We start from the raw sequence: 21,081 nt of genomic DNA, 5'->3' as shown, positions 1-21,081 counted from the left end.
TTGCCTAGGATGCAGTACAGAATGAGAACATAGATGACCAGGGACCAATCCTCGAGGAACTCCTAGACTTTAAATGATGAAGGTACAACAACTTGGAAGATGAGCCTTAAAAGGAAAAATGGAGTTTCCAGAAATATGGGAGCAAAATCAGGAGTATGGAGTCATAGAAGCCAAGCAAAAAGAACAGAATGGTCAAATGAGATGTCAAGTTAGATGAAGACAGAAAAATGTCTACTGGATTTAGTAATTTGAAGGTTATTGATGATGTTTAAAATAATGTTTCAGTGTAGTGATTAGATCAAAGACCAGATTGCAAGAGCAGATGAAGAAATGAAGACAGTGAGTATGAAGAACTCTATCAAGATGTTTGGCTGCAAAGTAGAAAGGAAATGAAAGATAGTAGTTGATGGAGAGACTTTAAAAATTGTACACTATTTTGTGGGGAGACTCTGAGGTTAGCAACTGAAAGAGAGGTGACTATATGAACAAACACTGGGATTGAGAGTAAATGGTGTACTCAAAGTAGTCCACTTTGGGAAAATGTAAGGCAGTAGTGATAGAAGAAGCTGTAAATTGAGTAGGGCTCAGTTTTGAAGGAATTTGAGGGCTAGGGTAAGGATTCTATGTCTCTGTGCTCCTTTAGCCTCCCTTTCCTCCCTCCCTTCTAGAAATACTTACTGAGTTCTTACCATGTGCCAGATAACCATATTTCACCTTGGAACTTGGACAAAAACAATACTTTTTGTCCACTTAAAATATTTTAAGCTTTGTAAGTGTAGAGACTGTACATAGAAAAGATATAGGGCACCTAGGTGGCTTAGTGGGTTAAAGCCTCTGCCTTCGGCTCAGGTCATGATCCCAGGGTCCTGGAATCGAGCCCCACATCAGGCTCTCTGCTCGGCAGGGAGCCTGCTTCCTCCTCTCTCTCTGCCTGCCTCTCTGCCTACTTGTGATCTTTCTCTGTCAAATAAATATATAAAATCTTCAAAAATAGATAAATATGTTTTCCATACGTTTGTATAACTAATGTCATACAATGTGAACTTTTCATATTTATTATGAAGTTAGCGCAGATTTGATAAAACTATTGATGTGTTTTTTAAATATCAAATGGTATTTTTGCATCAAATTCTATAATTTTTGTCAAACTTATATTTGAGAAATCATTCAATAAGTAATGCTTAATTTAGTATTTTGTAGTTTGAAAATTTTTCATTCATTATTTTCTTGAATTTTTTCTTCATAATATGTTGACTGCTGTGGCTTTTTACTTTCTGGAAATAAATTTCAAATTTAATTCTTTTCAAATTATTACAAAACCACCACTTGCAGGAAAACACATTGCATTATAAAGAAAAAGTTCACAGGACATTTAACAACCACAAATTAATATCAGTTAATTTCAAACTCGAACTATTAAAGCATAGTTAAAAATGATTATTAAAGATCAAGATATTTGTAAAAACTTTTAATAAAGTATAGGGTTATAAAAAGAAATATTTGCCTGAGAAGAGAAAATATGTTTCATAGACTAAATATTAAATCATATGTATATCAACATGGCAGATTGAAATTAGACAGACTTGTATTTAAACGAGAGCATTCGTTTACTAGCTTTGAGAACTTTGTTCAATTATTTCATTTTTTGTCTTCTCGTTTATAAGAATAAAACTAATAGCAACCTCATGAGATTTTTGAAGACTGAATGATATTCATTGTGTTTAATATAATATCAGATACAGTAAGCACTTAATAAATGTTGGTAGCTGTCATTGTCACCATCATCATCATCGTTTGAATTCATAATCAGAATTTTAAAAGTCTTTGATATAATTTTATGGTAACATCAACAGGAAAAAATTGGTATGCTTTGTAAATATTTGCTTAATATAGTTCAAATAAATGTTAATTGAGATACCCATTTGATTGTTGATTATAGCTTTGTGTTTGAAATGTAGAAAATTTCTTATTTTACCTACCTAAATAGAACCTAAAAGGTGAGTTTCCCTTCTAGAACTAAAATAAGTAATCGATTACCTTCATATAGCTTCAAGTATTATTTTAATTTTAGTTTTAAAAATACATTGTTAAAAAATTTCAAACATACATAAAACTATTAAAAATATGACCATCAACCTATAGCTAAAGAAATAAAATATATCCAATAGAATTGAAGTCCCTCTTCACCCAGGTTATATTTATATATGTAGTAACTTCATATGAAATAAGGAATTTAGAAAATCAGAAAATCCTTTGAAGAACAATCTTAATGGCTCTTTAGTCTTTATAAAAAAAAGCTAATAATACTGACCATGGTGACATATCCGGCAGAATGAATATGTCTTTTGTGAATAATTTACCCTGGAAATCTCATAAACCCTACAGAACTCAAGAGTGTGTCTAACTTCCTTTTCTGATAAATAGCTTCTGAACATTGCATAAGATTGTGTGCATGTACTTTCGTGCCATTTGTTTTTCTTCTGTTCATACTGCTATATTTCAGAAGCAACAGAATAATAAAAATTATTTACAATGTTCTGTTCATTATGAAAAGGAGAATGTCTTTATGAAATAAATGTATTAGAATTAAGGCTAAATGCTGACTTCTTTATAAACCTGTGATTTTAATCCCTTGATTATACACTTGTATAAACCGTCTTGAGTAAAAAAAAGATATTGTTGCTACATAGAGAAGAAATTAATCTCAAAAAAATCAGTTTGCTGAATTTTAGAATATACTTTTATCCTTTGATCTTAAAATGATTTATTGCTTACAAAAAAGAAAGTTACATGACAAAAACTGCTTGTCTTATAGTCTTGACTTCGATATACTGTTTATAACAACTATGGCTAATTATAAAGAAATAGCCACATTTCCATGTAGAAAAATTATTGGTTGTCGTTTTTATAATGAAATAATCAATATTTACCCATCCCAATGCAGCTGTGTTATAAGACTTGTTCACATGTAAACCTAGAGATAAGTGTTGGGCAGACATTAAATATTCAGAGTTTTCAAATCTGAGCAAAGGAAACAATGTTAGCTGCGCATTTATTCCAATATGATAAGATTTATAGTGTTCGAAATCTTCAAGGAATGAGGAGGAATCAGAAAAGGAAAGTGATCTCAGGTAATTTATTCAACTATAACACCCTTGTTCTAGAAATGATTCTTAAATACAGGGAGAGAGTGGAGAACAGAGTGAGGGTCACCCTATCGTGTCACCTCGCTCTTCTTCATCTCCTTTGCTCGTTGCCCCCATCCTTCCCCTTCACCCTAGAAAGACCTGGCATTTGACTTATAACTAGAGGTACTAAAGCAGAGATCATAGGCCGCACCTTAAAATTATAATTTCTCTATGTTAATATTTTACATTCTGGTATGAATATTTAATAAATATCAGTATTTGTGTTTTTAAGCCCATGAGATGTTTAACATGGAGTAAGTTAACTTTATAAATCCAGAAATCCCAAAGTAGGAGAATGATTATGGAAAATATGTTTCCTATTCCACTGATACCACTTCTTATGACTCGTTTATAGTATATGAAACAAATACACAATATAAATAAAACCTATACCTTAGAACCACATCTCAAAGTTAAAAAATACTTTGTCTTTTAGATATAGAAACTTGGTATTACGAGTTAGGGTTGTAGATGGTTACTGAATTCAGCTATACATTATATGAAGTATTTAATATCTAATTCTTTTGTATTTGTTTATTACAGTTGTTAAAACATGGAAGTCACTTACCAAACAGGTAGGTTAAAGCTCTTGGTGTACATATGCATGCACACTATATATATGCATACCCACTTTGGAAAGTAGTTTGGCATCATCTATAAAATTAAAGATATACCTACCCTGTACCTAGCAGTTCTCCTCTTGATTCGCAGTTCTGCAACAGTGCATGTACATGTACCCAGTAAAGTTAAACTCGAACATGCCGTATGATCCAGTAATTTTACACTAGTCTCTATGCCTAGAGAAACTTGTATATACATGAGAGGTTCACAGGAATGTTATTAGATTGATCATAATTGGCTAGAAAGACTACAATACAATGTCAATAAGGTAAATAAGTTTTTATATATTCATACAGTAAATACTGTACCAAGTGAAAACAAATGAATTATACTAGTGCTTGAACTGGATGAGTCTGGGAAACATAATGATAAGCTATTCACAAATTATAAATTACAGTTCCATTTACATAAAGTCTAAAATAGGAAAAAAACCCACTAAGGATGCATTTGTAGATGGGAAAACTAAGGAAAGATAAATATTAAATTCAAGACAATATTTACCTCTGGGCGAGATGGAAAGAAATATCAGAAGTGCAAAGAGGCTTTGAAAGTACTGGTAATTTTCTATTTCTTAACAATTTCTAACTTTAAATTTTACATGTATTCCTTTTGCACTTTTAAATGTATGATAAACTTCAATATAAAAAGACTATTAGTATAGGGCGCCTGGGTGGCTCAGTGGGTTAAGCCGCTGCCTTCGGCTCAGGTCATGATCTCGGAGTCCTGGGATCGAGTCCCGCATTGGGCTCTCTGCTCAGCAGGGAGCCTGCTTCCCTCTCTCACTCTCTGCCTGCCTCTCTGCCTACTTGTGATCTCTGTCTGTCAAATAAACAAATAAAATCTTTATAAAAAAAAAAGACTATTAGTATAGCATTTGAGGGAACCTCCGTAACCCATTATAGAGAATCTTCCAAAAGCCTGTAGCAAACGTGATATTTACATGTAAAACTTTAGGCATTCTCTTTAAAATTAGATAGAATACAGAACAGAAATATGTCTGATATCACAACTACTACACACTGTTTTATTACAAGTCTAAGCTAATGTAGTATATTAATTTGCTGGAACTGCTGTCACAAATACCAAAGTTTGGGTGGCTTAAACCAGAAATTTATTTTCTCACAGTCTGGAGGCTGGAAGTTCAAGATCATGGTGTTGGCAGGGCAGGTTTCTTCTGAGGCCTCCCTGCTTGGCTTGTAGATGTCTGTCTTCTCCATCTATCATCTTCACATGTCGTTGTTCTTTGCATGTCTGTATCCTGATATCTTCTTATAAAGACACCAGTCATATTGGATTAGGAGCAACTATAATGACCTCATTTAATAATCTTAATTACCCTTGCAAAGGCCCTGTCTCTAAATACAGTCACATTCTGGGGTACTGAGGATTATGACTTCAAATACAAATTTGAGGTAGACTTAACTCAGGCTATAACATGTAGTATGACAAAAAAAGAGGTTCTAAGGATCAGAACAGTAACAATATGACAGAGAAAAATATTAAAATGCATAGATTTCAAATTTATTCAGGTTTAGTAAAAGTTTAACAAGGTTGCTGCTATTGTTTCTGCACCAGCAATAGCAATTAAACTGTACTATCAAAGAAGATACTTTTCACAATAGCAACAAAAACCATTAGATTCTTAGTGTACCTAACGGAAAACTTACAAGGTATTTTATTTTTTATTTTTTTAAAGGTATTTTATTTTTTATTTTTTTTAAAGGTATTTTATTTTTATTTTTTAATAAAATAAAATAAAATATTTAATTTTCTTAATTTTTTAAAAGAAATTTGAGTAAGCAGAGAAATGTATTATGTTCACAGATGATTTGGAAGAGTAAGGACCCAGAATTTTCTGAACAATTCTGAAAAGGCTGGAAGAGAAGCAAACAGACAAACAATAGGATGAGAGCAATTGGGTTGTCTCATATTAAATTAATAATGGGGCTATGACTAAAATAGTATTATATTATTGCAAGAATTTTTTAATTAGATGGAAATAATAGAATATAGAATCCAGAAACAGACCCAGGCATGTATGGGAAGATCTGTAAATCACCAGAGGAAGGACTGACCTTTAGGTATTGGAACAATAGTCTTTCCAACATAGGGGTAAATAAAATTAAATATCAAACTAACCACCATATACAAAAGCAAATTTGATGGGTTAAGTTTTTACTTTGACAAAAAATTCTGAAATATTAGAAGTAAAATAAAGGATACAGGAGGTTTCATTAGATAAGACACATAAAACAAAGCTAAAAGAAAATTTTGAAAAACTTCACTGAATTAAATATCAGAAACTTTGGCATACCAAAAGGATGCCAACAATGTTAAAAGATGTATGACAGATGGGAGAATATGCTTGCAATGTATTAGCAAAACATTAAGTGTACTCATATAGAACTCATATGAATCAATATAAAAAGATAATCAGTTCAGTTAGAAAAAAGCATAACATAGAATGGCTGATATATATAAAGGACCTCTCAACCTCCCTAGTGATTAGGGATATGCAAATTCAACCAATAATATGATACTATTTCATACCCATCAGATTATCAGCTTCCAGAAATCTAGCAATAGCGATAATTAGCAAGGAAGAAGAAAGAGCCAGGTGAAGGTGTAAATTTGTATATTCACTTTTGAGAGAAATTTGGCAAATGTGATAAAGTTAAAAGTACATATCAAAAACTCTATTTTTGGAGAAGTATACTAGAGGAATATTACGACAGCAGTCCTATGCATGTTTTCTGCAGCAATTATAATAGCCAAAATTTTTTTAAAAAGAAACAATATGTCAGTCAGTTGAGAAATGAATAAAAAAATGGTGAAATAGGCATATCAAAGACAAATACAGTCATACAGATCCACAGTGAAAAAATACATCCAAGCTATAGGTATCAACATGAATGGACCTAGAAGACTGAAGGTTTAGTAACAGCAGGTTGCAGAATACTACAGACTGACTGTTCTTAAAGTGCAAACACCTTTTCAGGGATCCATGAAGTCAAAACTATTTTTTATAATAACACCGAGAAGACAATTTGTTTTATTACTTGTATTCTCTCACAAGTGTATGGTGGAGTTTTCTAGAAGCTACAGGATGATTGATAATGCCACCGATCTGACATCTAATAGAATATGTGCTTGCGTATTTTTGTGTTTTAAAAATTTGTCATTTCTACTTCCACGTACAATATCTCCTTGGGGCCCATAATAATTTTTAAGAGTGTAAGGAGTTACATTTCAGAACTACTAATATAGAACTGCTGTGTAGCCATTAAAATGCAGTGAAGAATATTTGGCAGGAAAATATACCCATGAAGTATTAAGTACAAAGAGTAAGTTACAAAACAATATGTAGAAAATAATATTTGCTACAACAACAAAAAAGCTATATAATTATGCCTAGAGAGAGAATTAGACTAAATGAATTTAAATAAAACTTCCAATTATGGTTCAATCCTGGATTGCAATTAGTTTTTATTTTCTATACTTGCTAATTTTCCTATAATTCATATATATTAACTATATAATAAGACAAAATTATATAAATTTTATAAGACAACTGTAATTCTAGGAAAATGAATTTGATACAGCAAATATCTGTTTAGAACCAACTTACAATATGCAGTATAACTCTGATACTAACCACCCAGTTAGTGTCAGACTCCACAGATTTAAGGACATAGTCCCCAACAAAACTGCCCTTAATTCAGATGCCAGCTGCAAGTTCAAGTGTCCCCAGGCCACCCCACGCTTCAGGCCAACTGACTACAAATCCAAGAGGTCCCATAAATCCCCTTGAAGTTCAGTAATTTGCTAGACTGATTCAGAACTCAAGCACATTCTATATTTATAATTAATAGCTTATAATTATTTTAAGGGACACAGATCAGGACTAGCTATGTGAGGAGACTCTGAGGACAGGTACAGGAAGATCCCAAACACAGATCATCCATGCCTTCATCCCATGGAGAAGTGTGCCACCCCTCCTGACATGTCAATATATTTACCAGTGAAAATGTGCGCTGAGCTTGGGTGTTGAGTTGTTATTGAGCTTTCATTATGTAGGTATAATCGATTGATTCATTGGCCAAGTGATTGAACTCAATCCCCAGTCCCTTTCCCTACCCCTCCCCAAAGGTAGGGAGAGCTCAGAGCCCCAACCTTCTAATCCCATGGGTGTTCTTTCTGGTGATCAGTAGCCTTCCTGGCTCATCCTATAGCCAACCGTGATTCAAGGATATGGCATCTTCCAGGAACCAGGGGCAAAGGCCAACCAAATTATCTTTTTTTAAAAGATTATTTATTTATTTGTTAGAGAGAAAGAGAGAGAGAGAGAAAGATCACAAGCGGGGGGAGAGGGAGAAGCAGGTTTCCTGCAAGCAGGGAGCATCACTGAGGTGGGACTCCATCCCAGGACACTGAGATCATGACCTGACCCAAAGGCAGACAGGTCTTAATTGACTGAGCCACCCAGATGCCCCAAATTATTTATTATTATAATACTACTATGTGCAAGAAACCAAGATCTAGGCACTGGGAATGGGGAGGGATATTCCCAGTCTGAATGGAAATACAGATTTTAATACAATTTAAAACTTCTTAAAGTGAACTGAAGACAAAGATCAGTGTGTTAATTAGATAATCCAGACCAGAAGAAGCTGATAAATAAACTGCTTAGTCAGTAAGGATTTGGCCAGTCATTTAGTAGTTTTGTGACCATGGGTGAGTTCTGAGTCTCAGTAAAATATGCATAAGTAGGATTATTAAGTAAAATTAAATGAGAAATTACGTAGTGTCAGGCACATAGAGGGCACTCAGTAAAATGTAGCTATGATTTTTTTTTCCCTAAGTTGTAAACTCTAGCTGCGTTCAAGCTAGAAGAGATGAAGTTGAATACATTGGAAATAGTTAAAATGGAGAAAGAAAATATTTATGTAATGGATACATTATACATTAAAGTATATAATATATTTGCAAAGTGTTCTTTTTAATCTCTTGCACTAACAAAAATATTTATGGGTTTATTGTTGTTTAAGCAGTAAATATTCCAGTTTCTCATCATTATTCATACCTGAATTCTTCCCTCTGTGCTGTTGCTACTCTGACGAGACACTACTGTCTGGAGGCATCTGGTCTCTGCAGTGCGGAGATAGCACTATGAAGAAAGTGAAAGCGGGGTTCACAGATGGTCTTCAGGGAATCCGTAAACCCTCTAAAAATACATCTCTTGCCTTTGGCATCCAGGGTGTCCTTATTTGTCTGTCAGCTCAGCTTTGTAATGAAAAAAAAAAAAAAAACAGTTTATAATGTCACAGAACATTTTTAGGTACAACCACATCAGGAAGGGTTTGTGTGGAATGTGGGGGAAAAAAATCATCCAGAGTTCTTGTTAGAAATACACATTCTGGTTCAGTAGGTCTGGGATGGGAACTGAAATTCTGCTTTTTGAACAAGCTTACAGGTTATGCCTGGGCTATTGGGGAAGCACACTTTGAGTAGCAAGAATCAGGTCTGGAAATAGAAGTGGTTTCCAGTGTTTTTCAGTGTTTACTTAGCAGACTACTTTTTTATTTCAAGTTATTTCAGTTTACCTCATCAAATCCTTTAATAATTTTTCTTTGCAATTAACCAAAATATCATTTTTCTTTTAATTATTTTGAACTCAGTATGCACAATAAATTCAAAATTCCTTTAGTAGCTGTCCAATGATTCAAATGTTCAATTTTAAAACAGCTCCCCAACATGCTGTGGCAGTTTGATTTAAAAACCAACAAAAAAGGCTGACTAAGCAATTGAAGTCCGTGTTCTTTACTGAATATGTAAGTTACAATTAGAAAACGAAAATGCATGCAAACAGTGGTCATAATCACCTAGTACTCCATCTGACGTCAGTACTAAAATATTCTTCATTCTTTCCCAGTTTGATCCTCGGTCCATTTACTTCCTCCACAAAGCTCCCTAAATCCAAGAGAGCTACAGAAGAGAGACAGTATGTGAAACCAGGTCATCATCTCTGACCTTGATTAGCAAATCCACCTTTACTTACCGCTTTCATGAAACTATCCTTTCCTAACTATCCTGCAAGCAGGGAGCATCACTGAGGTGGGACTCCATCCCAGGACGCTGAGATCATGACCTTTCCTAACTGGTTCCTAAACTTAAACTCACTGTTTTGTCTTAACTTCATTATTACATGTATTCCTCCACTTGCTAAATTTATTTGAAATTTTTGGTAACTCTAGTTGAATTAAATATAACTTCTTTATGATTTATTTATATTTAGACTGTTGGACAAATATTGGGTTTTGGGGTTGAACGAACCACAGGTATAGAATAGAATAAATACAGCTGTGTCTCAGGTCTTTTCAGTAGAGAATTTTTTATATAAGACATTTTTAAATATTTTTAATCTATAAGTAAGTGGTATACCTATTAATCAATGTTATGATACTTTATGTTATAGGAATTAAATCAAATGCTCTCAGAAACACCACCAGTTTGGAAAGGCTCATCAAAGCTTTTTCGTAATCTTAAAGAAAGAGGTAAGTTAACTTCAGTACTTACGTATTTTAAAATGGACATGTTATTTATACTCTTTATATTTATTTCTCTTTTACTTAATATAACAGTTAAATATGTGTGTGTGTATAGAGAAAAAACCGAAAAGAAAAACACCAAAATATTAATGATAATTTCTGGGTAGCGGGATTAAAGATGTTTCTTATTTATATATATAATTCATGTCTTTCAGATTTTTTGAAGAAAGTGAACTTTTAGGACTACAAAAAATTATTTTTCGACCATATTCAGTAGTGAGGTTTATATTTAACTACAGAAAGCATTTTTCAAAAATATTGATCTCCAACTATTTTTCTTCCTTCCATTTTACTTCCAGGAGATTATAGATTTTTAAAAATTTAATAATCACTAGGAAGAACTTATTGGATAGGTCTTTTGATCACCCAGTTTGAACATGTTTCTTCTAAAAACAACACTCACTGCAAAATCCACCTTTCAACCTACTATATGATCCATATCTATGTATCTAAGCTAAGTTGTTAATTCATATATTTCCTCTCAAGTTATATAGCTTTTATTTCTGTTTTCTTTTACACTTTACTTTTTGTACATATTTAGAGAAAGGACTAATTAATAAAATCTCTTTAATCTTTTTTTTTTTTTTTTAAAGATTTTATTTATTTATTTGACAGAGAGAGATCACAAGCAGGCAGAGAGGCAGGCAGAGAGGAGGAAGCAGGCTCCCCGTAGAGCAGAGAGCCTGATGTAGGGCTCGATCCCAGGATCCTGAGATCATGACCTGAGCCGAAGGCAGCGGCTTAACCCACTGAGCCACCCAGGCGCCCTAAATCTCTTTAATCTTAAAAAGGAATTTTTCTTGTAAATATGCTTTTTGTATTTTCAAATAGAAGAGTATACAAAATAAAAATGTTAAAGAAATATAAAGAATTACCTTTTTCATTTTCACCAATTTTAACAGATACTGGGTTTGAAAATAATTATACTGTATCATGAAGACAAATATTTTAAAGGTTAATTATAATCCATGTATTTTGTCTGAGTAGAATTAGAAATTCAAATTTCTTCCACCTGATTCACATGGAATCTGAAAGGGGTAGACAGCTTACCTTTCTTTGTAGCTTTTCATAACTAGGGTTTTAAAATCTTTGCAAAATTAGGGACATGGTATCTTTAAAGCTCTTAGAAACTTTTTCCTGGAAGTTGTCCTAAAGATTGTCATTCAAATCTTAGGGTGGGATAATAGGATCAGGAAAATTCAAAGCTCAGAAAGATAAGTTAGCGAATTTAAAAATATTCGTTTAATACCTCTCATGGGAAAATACAAATTGGATCAAGTATAACCTGAGAAAAATAAATGCATGGAAAAAGGAAATTCTTTGTAGTCATAAAAAGGGTTGAATCAGGGGGCACCTGGGTGGCACAGTGGGTTAAAGCCTCTGCCTTCGGCTTAGGTCATGGTCCCAGGGTCCTGGGATTGAGCCCCACATCAGGTCTCTGTTCAGCAGGAAGCCTGCTTCCTCCTCCTCTCTCTGCCTGCCTCTCCACCTACTTGAGATCTCTGTCTGTCAAGTAAATTAAAAAAAAAAAAAAAGGGTTGAATCTGGAAGCACTGGGTTTAGGCTTATCCTAACCTTTATGTTACATGCATATTTGCATGTTTTTCAGGGGAAATATCTATTCAGTGCTATCCCACAGAATTATCTGTAGTGATGGAAATGTTCTATTTCTGTGTTGTATCCCATAATAGCCACTAGCCAGATGTGGGTTTTTAAGCACCTGAAATGTGGCTACTGTAATATAGAAATTGAATTTTTTATTGTATTTAATTTTATTTGTTTTAAACTTAAGTAGCCACATGTGACTAATGGCTACCCTATAGGACAATGCAGAGCTATGTCATGGTGATTGGATTATCGAAGGAATCCATGTACACAAAAAGTTTTAGAACCATTAGGTTAGTCAAAGTAGAACATCATAGAGAGCTTTGCTTTTTTATAAATAGGTTTAAGCGACAAAGGAATTTTAAAAGCTAAATCTTGAGAGCTATTGAAGATTTATTTGCAAATGAATTTTATCTGCTTAAAAATACTACCTAGCAAGAAAATGTTATGCAGTTTTACAAAAAATTAATTGATACGCAACATTTATGAAAACAGGTATTTCAGACTTAGTTATAGCAGCCAGCTGTGTAATGTATCATGATAATAGGAGCTAAACGTATAATGTTTTTAAGGAACTTCCCTTGGAACTATTTTTATCGAATTTTCAAAAGAACCCTAGTTGACATCTTTCTTACTCTCTTTTTCTAAAGATCACAACATTATTACTATATGCTTAGCATACGTATTTTTATTTTATTTTACTTTTTGATCTTGGGTGGCCTTTAAATTAAAAGGTGAGCCTAATCGTTTTCCTTTTTTGTAATTGGAAAGCATGAAGAATCTACAGTTTGTGTTTAGTAGTATTTTCTCTTTTCCTTGATAATTTTTATTAATTATATCATAAGTTTCACTTTGTTCTTGTCTGTGGATTACACCACCTCAAAAACCATTTGGTCCTACAGACAAGTACCTACCATGATAATTATGATTAGTACTCTCACTGTTAATTGTTCACTGAGGGAAATCTTGAGTTAATTATCAAATAAAAGATGTATAGTAGTTATTAAACTTCTTTATACCAACCAGCATCTCTTGTGTATTCCACCAAGTCAATTAGAACAGCAGTCAGTGAAATGGGAGTGTGGAGACGTAGAGTCTACTTCCCAGTCCCACTTCCCTTTTTCCCTCTTTCTTCCTCCCCTCCTCTTCCTCTTCCTCTTCCTTTCCTTTCCCTCCCTCCCTCCCTCTCTTTCTTCCTTTCTTCCATTCTTCTTTCTTTTTCTATGAGGGATCCCCTATGGAATCCAGGTATTGTATCTTTTATATACATTGACCATTCCAGAATCTTTCTCCCATAACATTCATGGCAGTCAACCAGAACTATCTGTCTATAGGTCACAATATTGTAGTATAAACAAAAGAAGGGAATGCTTTCAGGGCCTCTAGCTAGTTCCCTTCAAGTCTCTGACAAACTGCCCGACAGTGACTCCTCTTCTCTTTGTTCTATAACAAAGAGGGTAGCCTCAAAGAGCATCAGCTAAAATGGACTTTCAAGGTTCACAATCTGATGATTTAAGGATTTTCGTGTACCTTTTACTAAACATTAGGACTGCCTGATATGTGGAGAAGTGTTACTGTCTTATTCCTGATTTTAATTTTCTCAGGATCCACCTGGAAACTCAGTTAAGCATTAGTTCTAGTTTGGGGCGTTACATCTAAAGGCAGGAATTTGAGTAATGGAATATATATTTGTGTTTACTCCAAACAAACTCCTTTTAAACTTTGCAATTCTGGGATTACAGAGAACTCGGGATCCAGTATTCAGAAATTGAAAGCCATGTAATTACGACAAAAACTTCTTAGAGTACATTTAATAGAAGAATTAACTTTGTCAAAAATAATAATGAATAACCTGAAAGCAGAAAGAGTAATAAATACAGTTTCATTTTTTAAAATATAATTATAGAAATCATATTTGTAAGCAAAAATATCTAAATTTTTTGAGTTATTAAGAAGTAATTAAGCACATTACAGTTTAAGCATTTTCAGTCTTTCTATTTTATGTTAGGTTCATCCATTGCAAACTAGCAACAAATTTAAAGTTACATTTATAAATAAACTATGTAATTTTGCTTTCTTTGCCAATATATCTAGGAGCATTAGTGGGAATTTTGCATGGGTTTCTACAGAAGCATTGTGAAACAAATTAAAATTAGTTTTGTTGCTTCTTTTGCTGTGATTTTTTTAATAGTTTAGTCTTGTTTAAAACAATACTTAGCATGTTCTTTAAAATGGTAAGTTCCTTATTAATGTTACTTATTGTTACTGTAAGAATAATATTTTGCTTTTTGCTTGATAAAGTAATATTTTATATATAGCATTACTAATACTATTTTTCTTCTAGGTGTGATTTCTTACACAGAGTATCTTTTTCTTTTATGTATTTTAACAAGTAAGTGTACTCATTAAGTCTACTCTTGGATAGAGTTTTCTTTTTAAATCAGAATCTTGGAAAACAAATGTTAGATTCTCTTACTATTAGAATCACTTTAGGTTTATCCATGGTTATTTTGCAAAACTCATGTCTAAATGTTAACAACAAATGCTAATAATCATAGCACTATCAAGAGTCAAAGACATAAATGTTCTTATGACGTATGGTATAGTAATAAAATGCTCAGAAATTACACATTTTATATCATATATCATTCCTTCTGGTTTACTTGAAAGCCTAAAGGTCAGGTCATTTAGGGATTTGTAAATTTCCTGCTACACTCGTTGAAATCACCTGTTTCTTAAGACTAGTGTGAAAGAATGCGTCTCCTAACTAATGAGTGTATCACAATACCATCGTATGTCCTGAAACAGCTTTGTTATTCTCCGCCTCTCATATGCAGCAATTTTTATGAAACATATGAAAGGCTTACTAATGATTTCAGTTAAATTTTAATGCATTTCATGCAGGAACTTACCTGCTATTTTTCACTGTGCTCCAGCCACCTGGCTTTTGTGTTCCTTGAATTCTCACCTCAGGAATTTGTACTTTCTGCTCCCTCTGCCATCAGCGCTCTTTCCTCAAGATCCTCGTGATAATAAACATTATTCAGGTTTCGTTTGAATGTGTAATGTGAACCCTTCTTGACTATCCTCCCTAAAATATCTCCCTCTCTTACCTCTCCCTTTTTATCCCTTTACCATGTTTTATTTTCTTCATAGCACTTAGAACTACTTGAAAGTATTTGTTTATTGGTTTATGTGTTTTTGTCTGTCTCCCCATACTTGAATGCAAGGTCCATGATGGCAAAGATTTTCTCTTTTTTGTCCATTTCTGTATCAAGAACAGTGTCTAGCACATGGTGGCCTCTCAAAAACTAGTTGGTGAGTGAGTAAAAAAAAATAAATGAAAGAATATTGCTAGAGGGATTTCTGCTTGTGGGGATTTGTGGAGATGTCTGGAAATAATAATTATCAGTGAAACTCTGTCATTAGAAACAAGTCATAAAATTCCTTGTATTTCTATGATCAGAAAATTGAGGGCCATTGTGTTATTCTGACTTTAGTAATGAATGATGTTATGTTGGAGTTCTGTCACAGGAAGTTTGGGGGATATACATGTGTGCATATAAATTTTGAAAATTACCATCCTTTATTTTTCCTTATATTTTTTTCCTGCTGGACTCAAAATGAAATTAAAATATTGGTGCTGAAGAACAAGAAGTGTTATGCAGTTAGTAATACGACCATCTGAGATTGTTCCAGACTGGAAGCCATTATGATTCAAATCTAGTCAATGATAAATAAATACTCCATGAAAATTAGAGGAGTGCCAAGGAGTGTCTGAGAGACTTGTGAAAGAGTTATATTGTTAGCTATAGAAAACCTTCGGTTGCAAAACTGTGAGTTTGAAATACCTGAACTGGCAGAGTGACAGCTGAGAATATAATAGAACTGGTTTGGAAAACCACTTGTTGAGATGGGACAGGGTGTGGGTAAGAGTGTAGGAAAAAAAACACATGGAAAGGTAGGATCTTTGGATGCAGTGAATCTTCCTTTGGAGTTCAGGACCTATTTTAGAAACTTCTGGGAATTCGAATGGAAAACTTGTGGGTATATTTTAGATTAGAACCAAGAGAAATGTTGCAAACAGAGCAGGCAGGAAGTGGGCTAGGGAATCTGCCTTACTTGTCTATGGTTCTCCCCCTTTGCTATTTATTATTTTAACTTCGTTTTCCCTTCCAAACAGTGAGGACTTCTTTTCATTGTGCATTTTCAAGATCATTTTAAAGCTTAAAGCTTAGTTATTAGAGGTGATGAAATTTTTTCTTTCTTTCTCAACTGAATGCTAATGAAAGTAAGTTTCAGTTCGTAAACTGTATGCCAGAAATGAGCTTGCATGGAAGACTGGCTTCTGTTTCCATTATTTTCAGAGACAGCTATTACTGGGTAAGAAAGTGGGGTTACGTTGCTTCTCTTTTGCTAGCTTCAAGATGCTGTAAAATCTTGAAAAGACCCCTTTTCAAAACTTTTTGCCAGTCATCTCAAAAAGAAAGGGTCAGAGGGGCACCTAGGTGTACCAGTCTGTTAAGCAACTGACTCTTGGTTTTGGCTCAGGTCATGATCTCTCGGGGACTTGAGATCAGTCCTGCATTAGGCTCTGCACCCAGAGTGGAGTCCACTTGAGATTCTCCCTCTCCCTCCTCCTCTACCACTCTACCCCTCATGTGCACGTGTGCACCTGTGTGTGTGTGTGTTTGTGCGCATGCGCACACTCTCCCTCCCCCCCCAATAAATGAATGGATGAAATCTTAAAAAATGAGAGGGTCAGATGTTTCTCAAAGGCATTGTGCCCTGAGCTCCTCTTTGAAGGACCTGTTCAAGTTTTCTTCTGTTGAGGTTTTCTTTATGCTTTTGAAGGGAAAAAGGAATTGAACCTCATCATAAGGTTCATAAAGTTAAAGCCATTCATAGTGTGTAAAAGTGTTTCTTTCTCAGAAAAGCAATTGGTCGTTGTAATTTAGGGAAATTCAGAAATATTCAAGCCTCTTTAATTTTTATATTTCTGCTTTTGAAGCTTCTGGAAGTTTAAACCCGATATGTAATCTCTTGTGCTTGACATTTATTTCCATAGGTCATTTCCATTCTGATTTTACTAAGAATCAGGATTGGTCTACTGTGTCGTACTTTTTTTTTTTTCTTTTGTTCTAAGTATTGAACATGTGTGATGATTTGATATTTTCCTTTTAATCCTGACAGACTTGGGATAACAAAAAGAAGTGTTAATTTTCGGAAGTTAAGGTAGTTAATACTGTCTGCTGCACAACTGGTGTCAGACAAATACTTTTAAAGTGTATTATTAGTTTTGTTACTAAGTTTGCTAATACATGAAATATGTATACACATATGTATACACATATAGCTTTTATTATATTTCATTAATAGTAATGTGCTACTTTTAATTTCTTGGTCAAAGAAAGTATTTTTGTACAGAATATAATTAACTATTTACAATGCCACTTTAAAAACATTTTTCCACTTCACAAGTTCTTTTCTGTTCTTTCTGGCAGAGCCACATGCAGGTTTTAGAATAGCTTTCAACATGTTTGACACTGATGGCAATGAGATGGTGGATAAAAAGGAGTTTTTGGTGGTATGTATATTATACGTTGCACTTCATCAATAAATATTTCTTATTTATATCCTTATGTTTTTGCATTATTTGGAATAACATAGGAGTAAGAGTGAAAAATTTATGCTTTCACTTTAATTTAATAAAGAAGTATAGTGTCATGTACTTTAAATAATTTTTATATTGTAAAGATATAAATTGTATTCATTATAGAAAGATGATTATAGTTGTTTACATGTCTTTTGAATATTTGAAGTGAGTCAGATATTTTCCACTGGTGGATAACAAGCAGCCCAGAGGGGTGGAATATGCTCGGTCATGCTCAGACCCCATCGTGTCAGCCCTCAGCCACAGCTCTTTCTCACAGGAACTTCCCTTCCTTCTCATGATAGGATCCGTGATTTTTCTTTCTGCCTTTCTCTTCTATTCATGACTACCTTATATTCCATTCTTGTCCTCATTTTGCTATTCCCTTCATTGGTCTTTGAACAAGGGCTGATCTAAAGTGAGGAGAATTAAGATTGTTGTTAGGTATGTGCCTTGGGTCTTTCTCCCATGACTCATGTGGCTTGGTGCCGGTTTGGCAACGTCATCAGATGCTCATTCATCTTGCCATTCTCCCTTCCAGAATTGTCCTGTTTTTTCTACCCATGGATCCTGCACCTGTGGCAAAATACCTATTCTAAATTTTTTCTCCAATGTAAAGATCCTTACAGTAACAAGTTCTACCCTTAACATTTATGTTCAGCTCTGTATTTACCTATATTTCCTAGTTAAAAGGAGAGATGGCATATAAATAACCATTTTATTTTCTATTTTTCTTTGTAACAAGCAATTAAAAATCCCTCTCAAAACCTCTTAAACAACTTAGTATTTTCCCCAGAGGCTGCAATATGGAAGAGAAACGATAAAATCGTTATTTTCTATGGTAGAAAAGGGAAGAGACAAAAATCCTTGTCATAATCAGTAGGTATTCAAAAGGAATCAAGCAGACTAATTACTGGGATCTATCAGATGGCTTACTCTAACACCCAAGTAGCCCTTGCCTGGGGACAGTCCCTGAGCCACACCATTAGAACCTGAGACCGAAGGACCCATCATTCAAGTGCTTTTCAGGATGATGGGGAGGTGAGAGTTTTCAGTTTCACTGCAAAGATAGGCATATCTTCCTAACACCCTAAAATAAACAGATTTCGTTTAATTTAGTTTTGTTTTGATAGCATAAAACTGTATTTTAGGATTTTCAGAATGGGCCTAATAATGTAAATAATTTTTAATAGATTTTCTGTGGCAACACTGTCATGTTCTACCCCATCAACTAAAAGAATAACTTTTGGAACTCAGTGCACTGAAATGTGTCTGTATAGATGTCCTTTGTCTGTTTCTGGAGTTGGGAGGTAAAAATGTTCACATAGAACTTGTTTCCCTTCTCTGCTCTTACAAAGACTGCTCCTTGCAGTGGCTGTACTGCTGCCTCATAAGTGATGTTTTTTGTTTGTTGTTTGTATTTGTTTGTAAACAGCAAAGAATTCCTGAAAGCAGGAGGTGGAGTCGATCTGACTTCCTTCTAGAGATCTAGATTCTAGAGAATCTAAAATGATTCCCGTGCCTTCTTATAAAGTGATTATAAAAAACCCTGGAAAAGAGTGAAAACTCTTTTCACTAAGAAAAAGTGTGAAAATAAATGTATTTGTTAACAAAATCATTCAGACTTTGTACTGTATTTGTGTTATTACATATCTTGGGAGGTAAAACATTTTATTTGACTTTCATGTATTGCCTTAGAGAATGAAATAAAGACTAAAGATAGCTGTTCAAGTTATACAGGCAAGACAATGACCTCCCCAGAAAGCTGTGATAGAGGTAGGATTAGGCTTCCATTTGTAAAATAGGATTTTAAAGAGGAAATAATACACTGAAAATATAGCTGACATCTCTTGAGCGGTTACTATGTGACAGGCAATGTGCTGAGTAACTATCTGTAATATTTACCCTGCACAGCATTCTTACAAGACCTGGTGATTGTACCTCAGTAAAGCTGGAGAAGAAAAAATGTTCCTCTAAAAAAAAAAAAAAAAAAGTTCCTCTAAAGTAAGGAATCATTTCCATGTTCCAGATATGGAAAACAATCCCTCAGATAATTAGAGTAACTTGCCCAAGGGGTTATATGCAGAGCCCATGCTTTTATCACAGTGTGCAGTTACCTGAAAGGGACCTTAGAGGGCATCCTCATTTCATATATGAGTAAATTGGAGCCTCATGAGGGATGTGTGACCTGTCCATCATCATAAAATTAGTATGCGACAGAAGATGGGCTCACACCCAGAGTCCCTGAATTCTCTTCCAGTGTTCTTTCTACCCCAGGAGGCTTCATCTCTTTAATTTGTGCATCACAGACTCCCTGTCTTTATGTCTTAGAGATAAAGTGAAGCTATAATTTTGTATGTTTACCTGAACCAACAGGCTGCCAGTAGCAAAGTGTGTGTTTTCTTTTTCTTAGGGGGAAAAAAAAATTGGTATCAGAAAATGTATCTGTAGTAGTTTTACTCTTCTTTGTAGATGAAGCTAATTCTTTGTTTTTAGAATGTACCTAGCACAGAGTGGTAAGTAGGTACCCAGAAACTCACTGCATATTTGATTCTTGATCACTTTCTCTTTCAGCTTCAAGAGATATTCAGGAAAAAAAATGAAAAGAGAGAAACAAAGGGAGATGAAGAAAAGCGTGCAATGCTGGTAAGAATAATTTATGGTAGTTTAAGGTGGGTTTTTTAGCTGAGAATTATTTTATTCATGTTGAAAAGCAATAATTAAAGTCTGTAACTTTGGAACTGTCCCTTTCAGGAAAACTTTCTAAAGTTCTCATGTAGAAAATTTGCTTCAGATTTCTATGCATCTGTATCAATATTATATCAAATATTGATATTAAACATCTGTGTCCATAATCCCACTCATTATATCATTTTCATCCATATTGTTGTTATCCATGAGATTTGAAGGGTATATCATATAAGAGATGAACACAGATCATTATGCATGAAAAAATTTAAAGGTGAATTGCAAAGATTTAATTATACATGTGAGTGAATTTAGTGGCACTATAGCTGTGTGAATGTTGAAGCAAAAACAAGGAATATTATGTTTTTTTGAATTCTTAGAAATATAGGCTCTTCTCAGATGAGTAATGTTTTCAACTTATTCTGAAGGTAGAGTTAAGCAACATTTCCCTCTATTTTCCTACCAGTTTTCTTTTTGTTTAGCCCACATATTTCAGTCTGACAGTATCCCAGGTTTATATAATAAAAATAACAAACAGTTTCTGAGATCTTACTTTGAGGGACTGTAGTAGATGCTTTGCATGCATTTTCTCATTTAATCTGCCACTAGTTCTTTTATTATCTGTAATTATGGCAAAGCCAAGATTGGAGTCCATGGCTAGGCCACTCCCAAACTATACTTTTACCCCTATAGCATATTTTTTAATCTGGTACTTGGA

At 34.0% G+C, this 21,081-nt stretch overlaps 1 protein-coding gene across 3 annotated transcripts in view; it reads left to right on the top strand.

Annotated features, from left to right (window-relative positions):
• Window positions 1-21,081, top strand: part of MICU3 (mitochondrial calcium uptake family member 3) — a 102,932-nt gene that overhangs the window by 47,218 nt on the left and 34,633 nt on the right. For all 3 annotated transcript variants that reach the window (XM_032328956.1, XM_032328957.1, XM_032328955.1), the window contains exons 3-7: window positions 3,732-3,763; window positions 10,285-10,363; window positions 14,367-14,414; window positions 17,527-17,609; window positions 20,250-20,321. In XM_032328956.1, coding sequence (XP_032184847.1) covers window positions 3,732-3,763; window positions 10,285-10,363; window positions 14,367-14,414; window positions 17,527-17,609; window positions 20,250-20,321 — 314 coding nt within the window. The remainder of the gene's footprint in view (window positions 1-3,731; window positions 3,764-10,284; window positions 10,364-14,366; window positions 14,415-17,526; window positions 17,610-20,249; window positions 20,322-21,081) is intronic.

The sequence above is a fragment of the Mustela erminea genome, chromosome 21, assembly GCF_009829155.1.
Source record: "Mustela erminea isolate mMusErm1 chromosome 21, mMusErm1.Pri, whole genome shotgun sequence".
Lineage (NCBI taxonomy): Eukaryota > Metazoa > Chordata > Mammalia > Carnivora > Mustelidae > Mustela > Mustela erminea.
The sequence above is the reverse complement of the archived record's forward strand: the minus strand, read 5'-3'. Positions and strand labels throughout refer to the sequence as shown.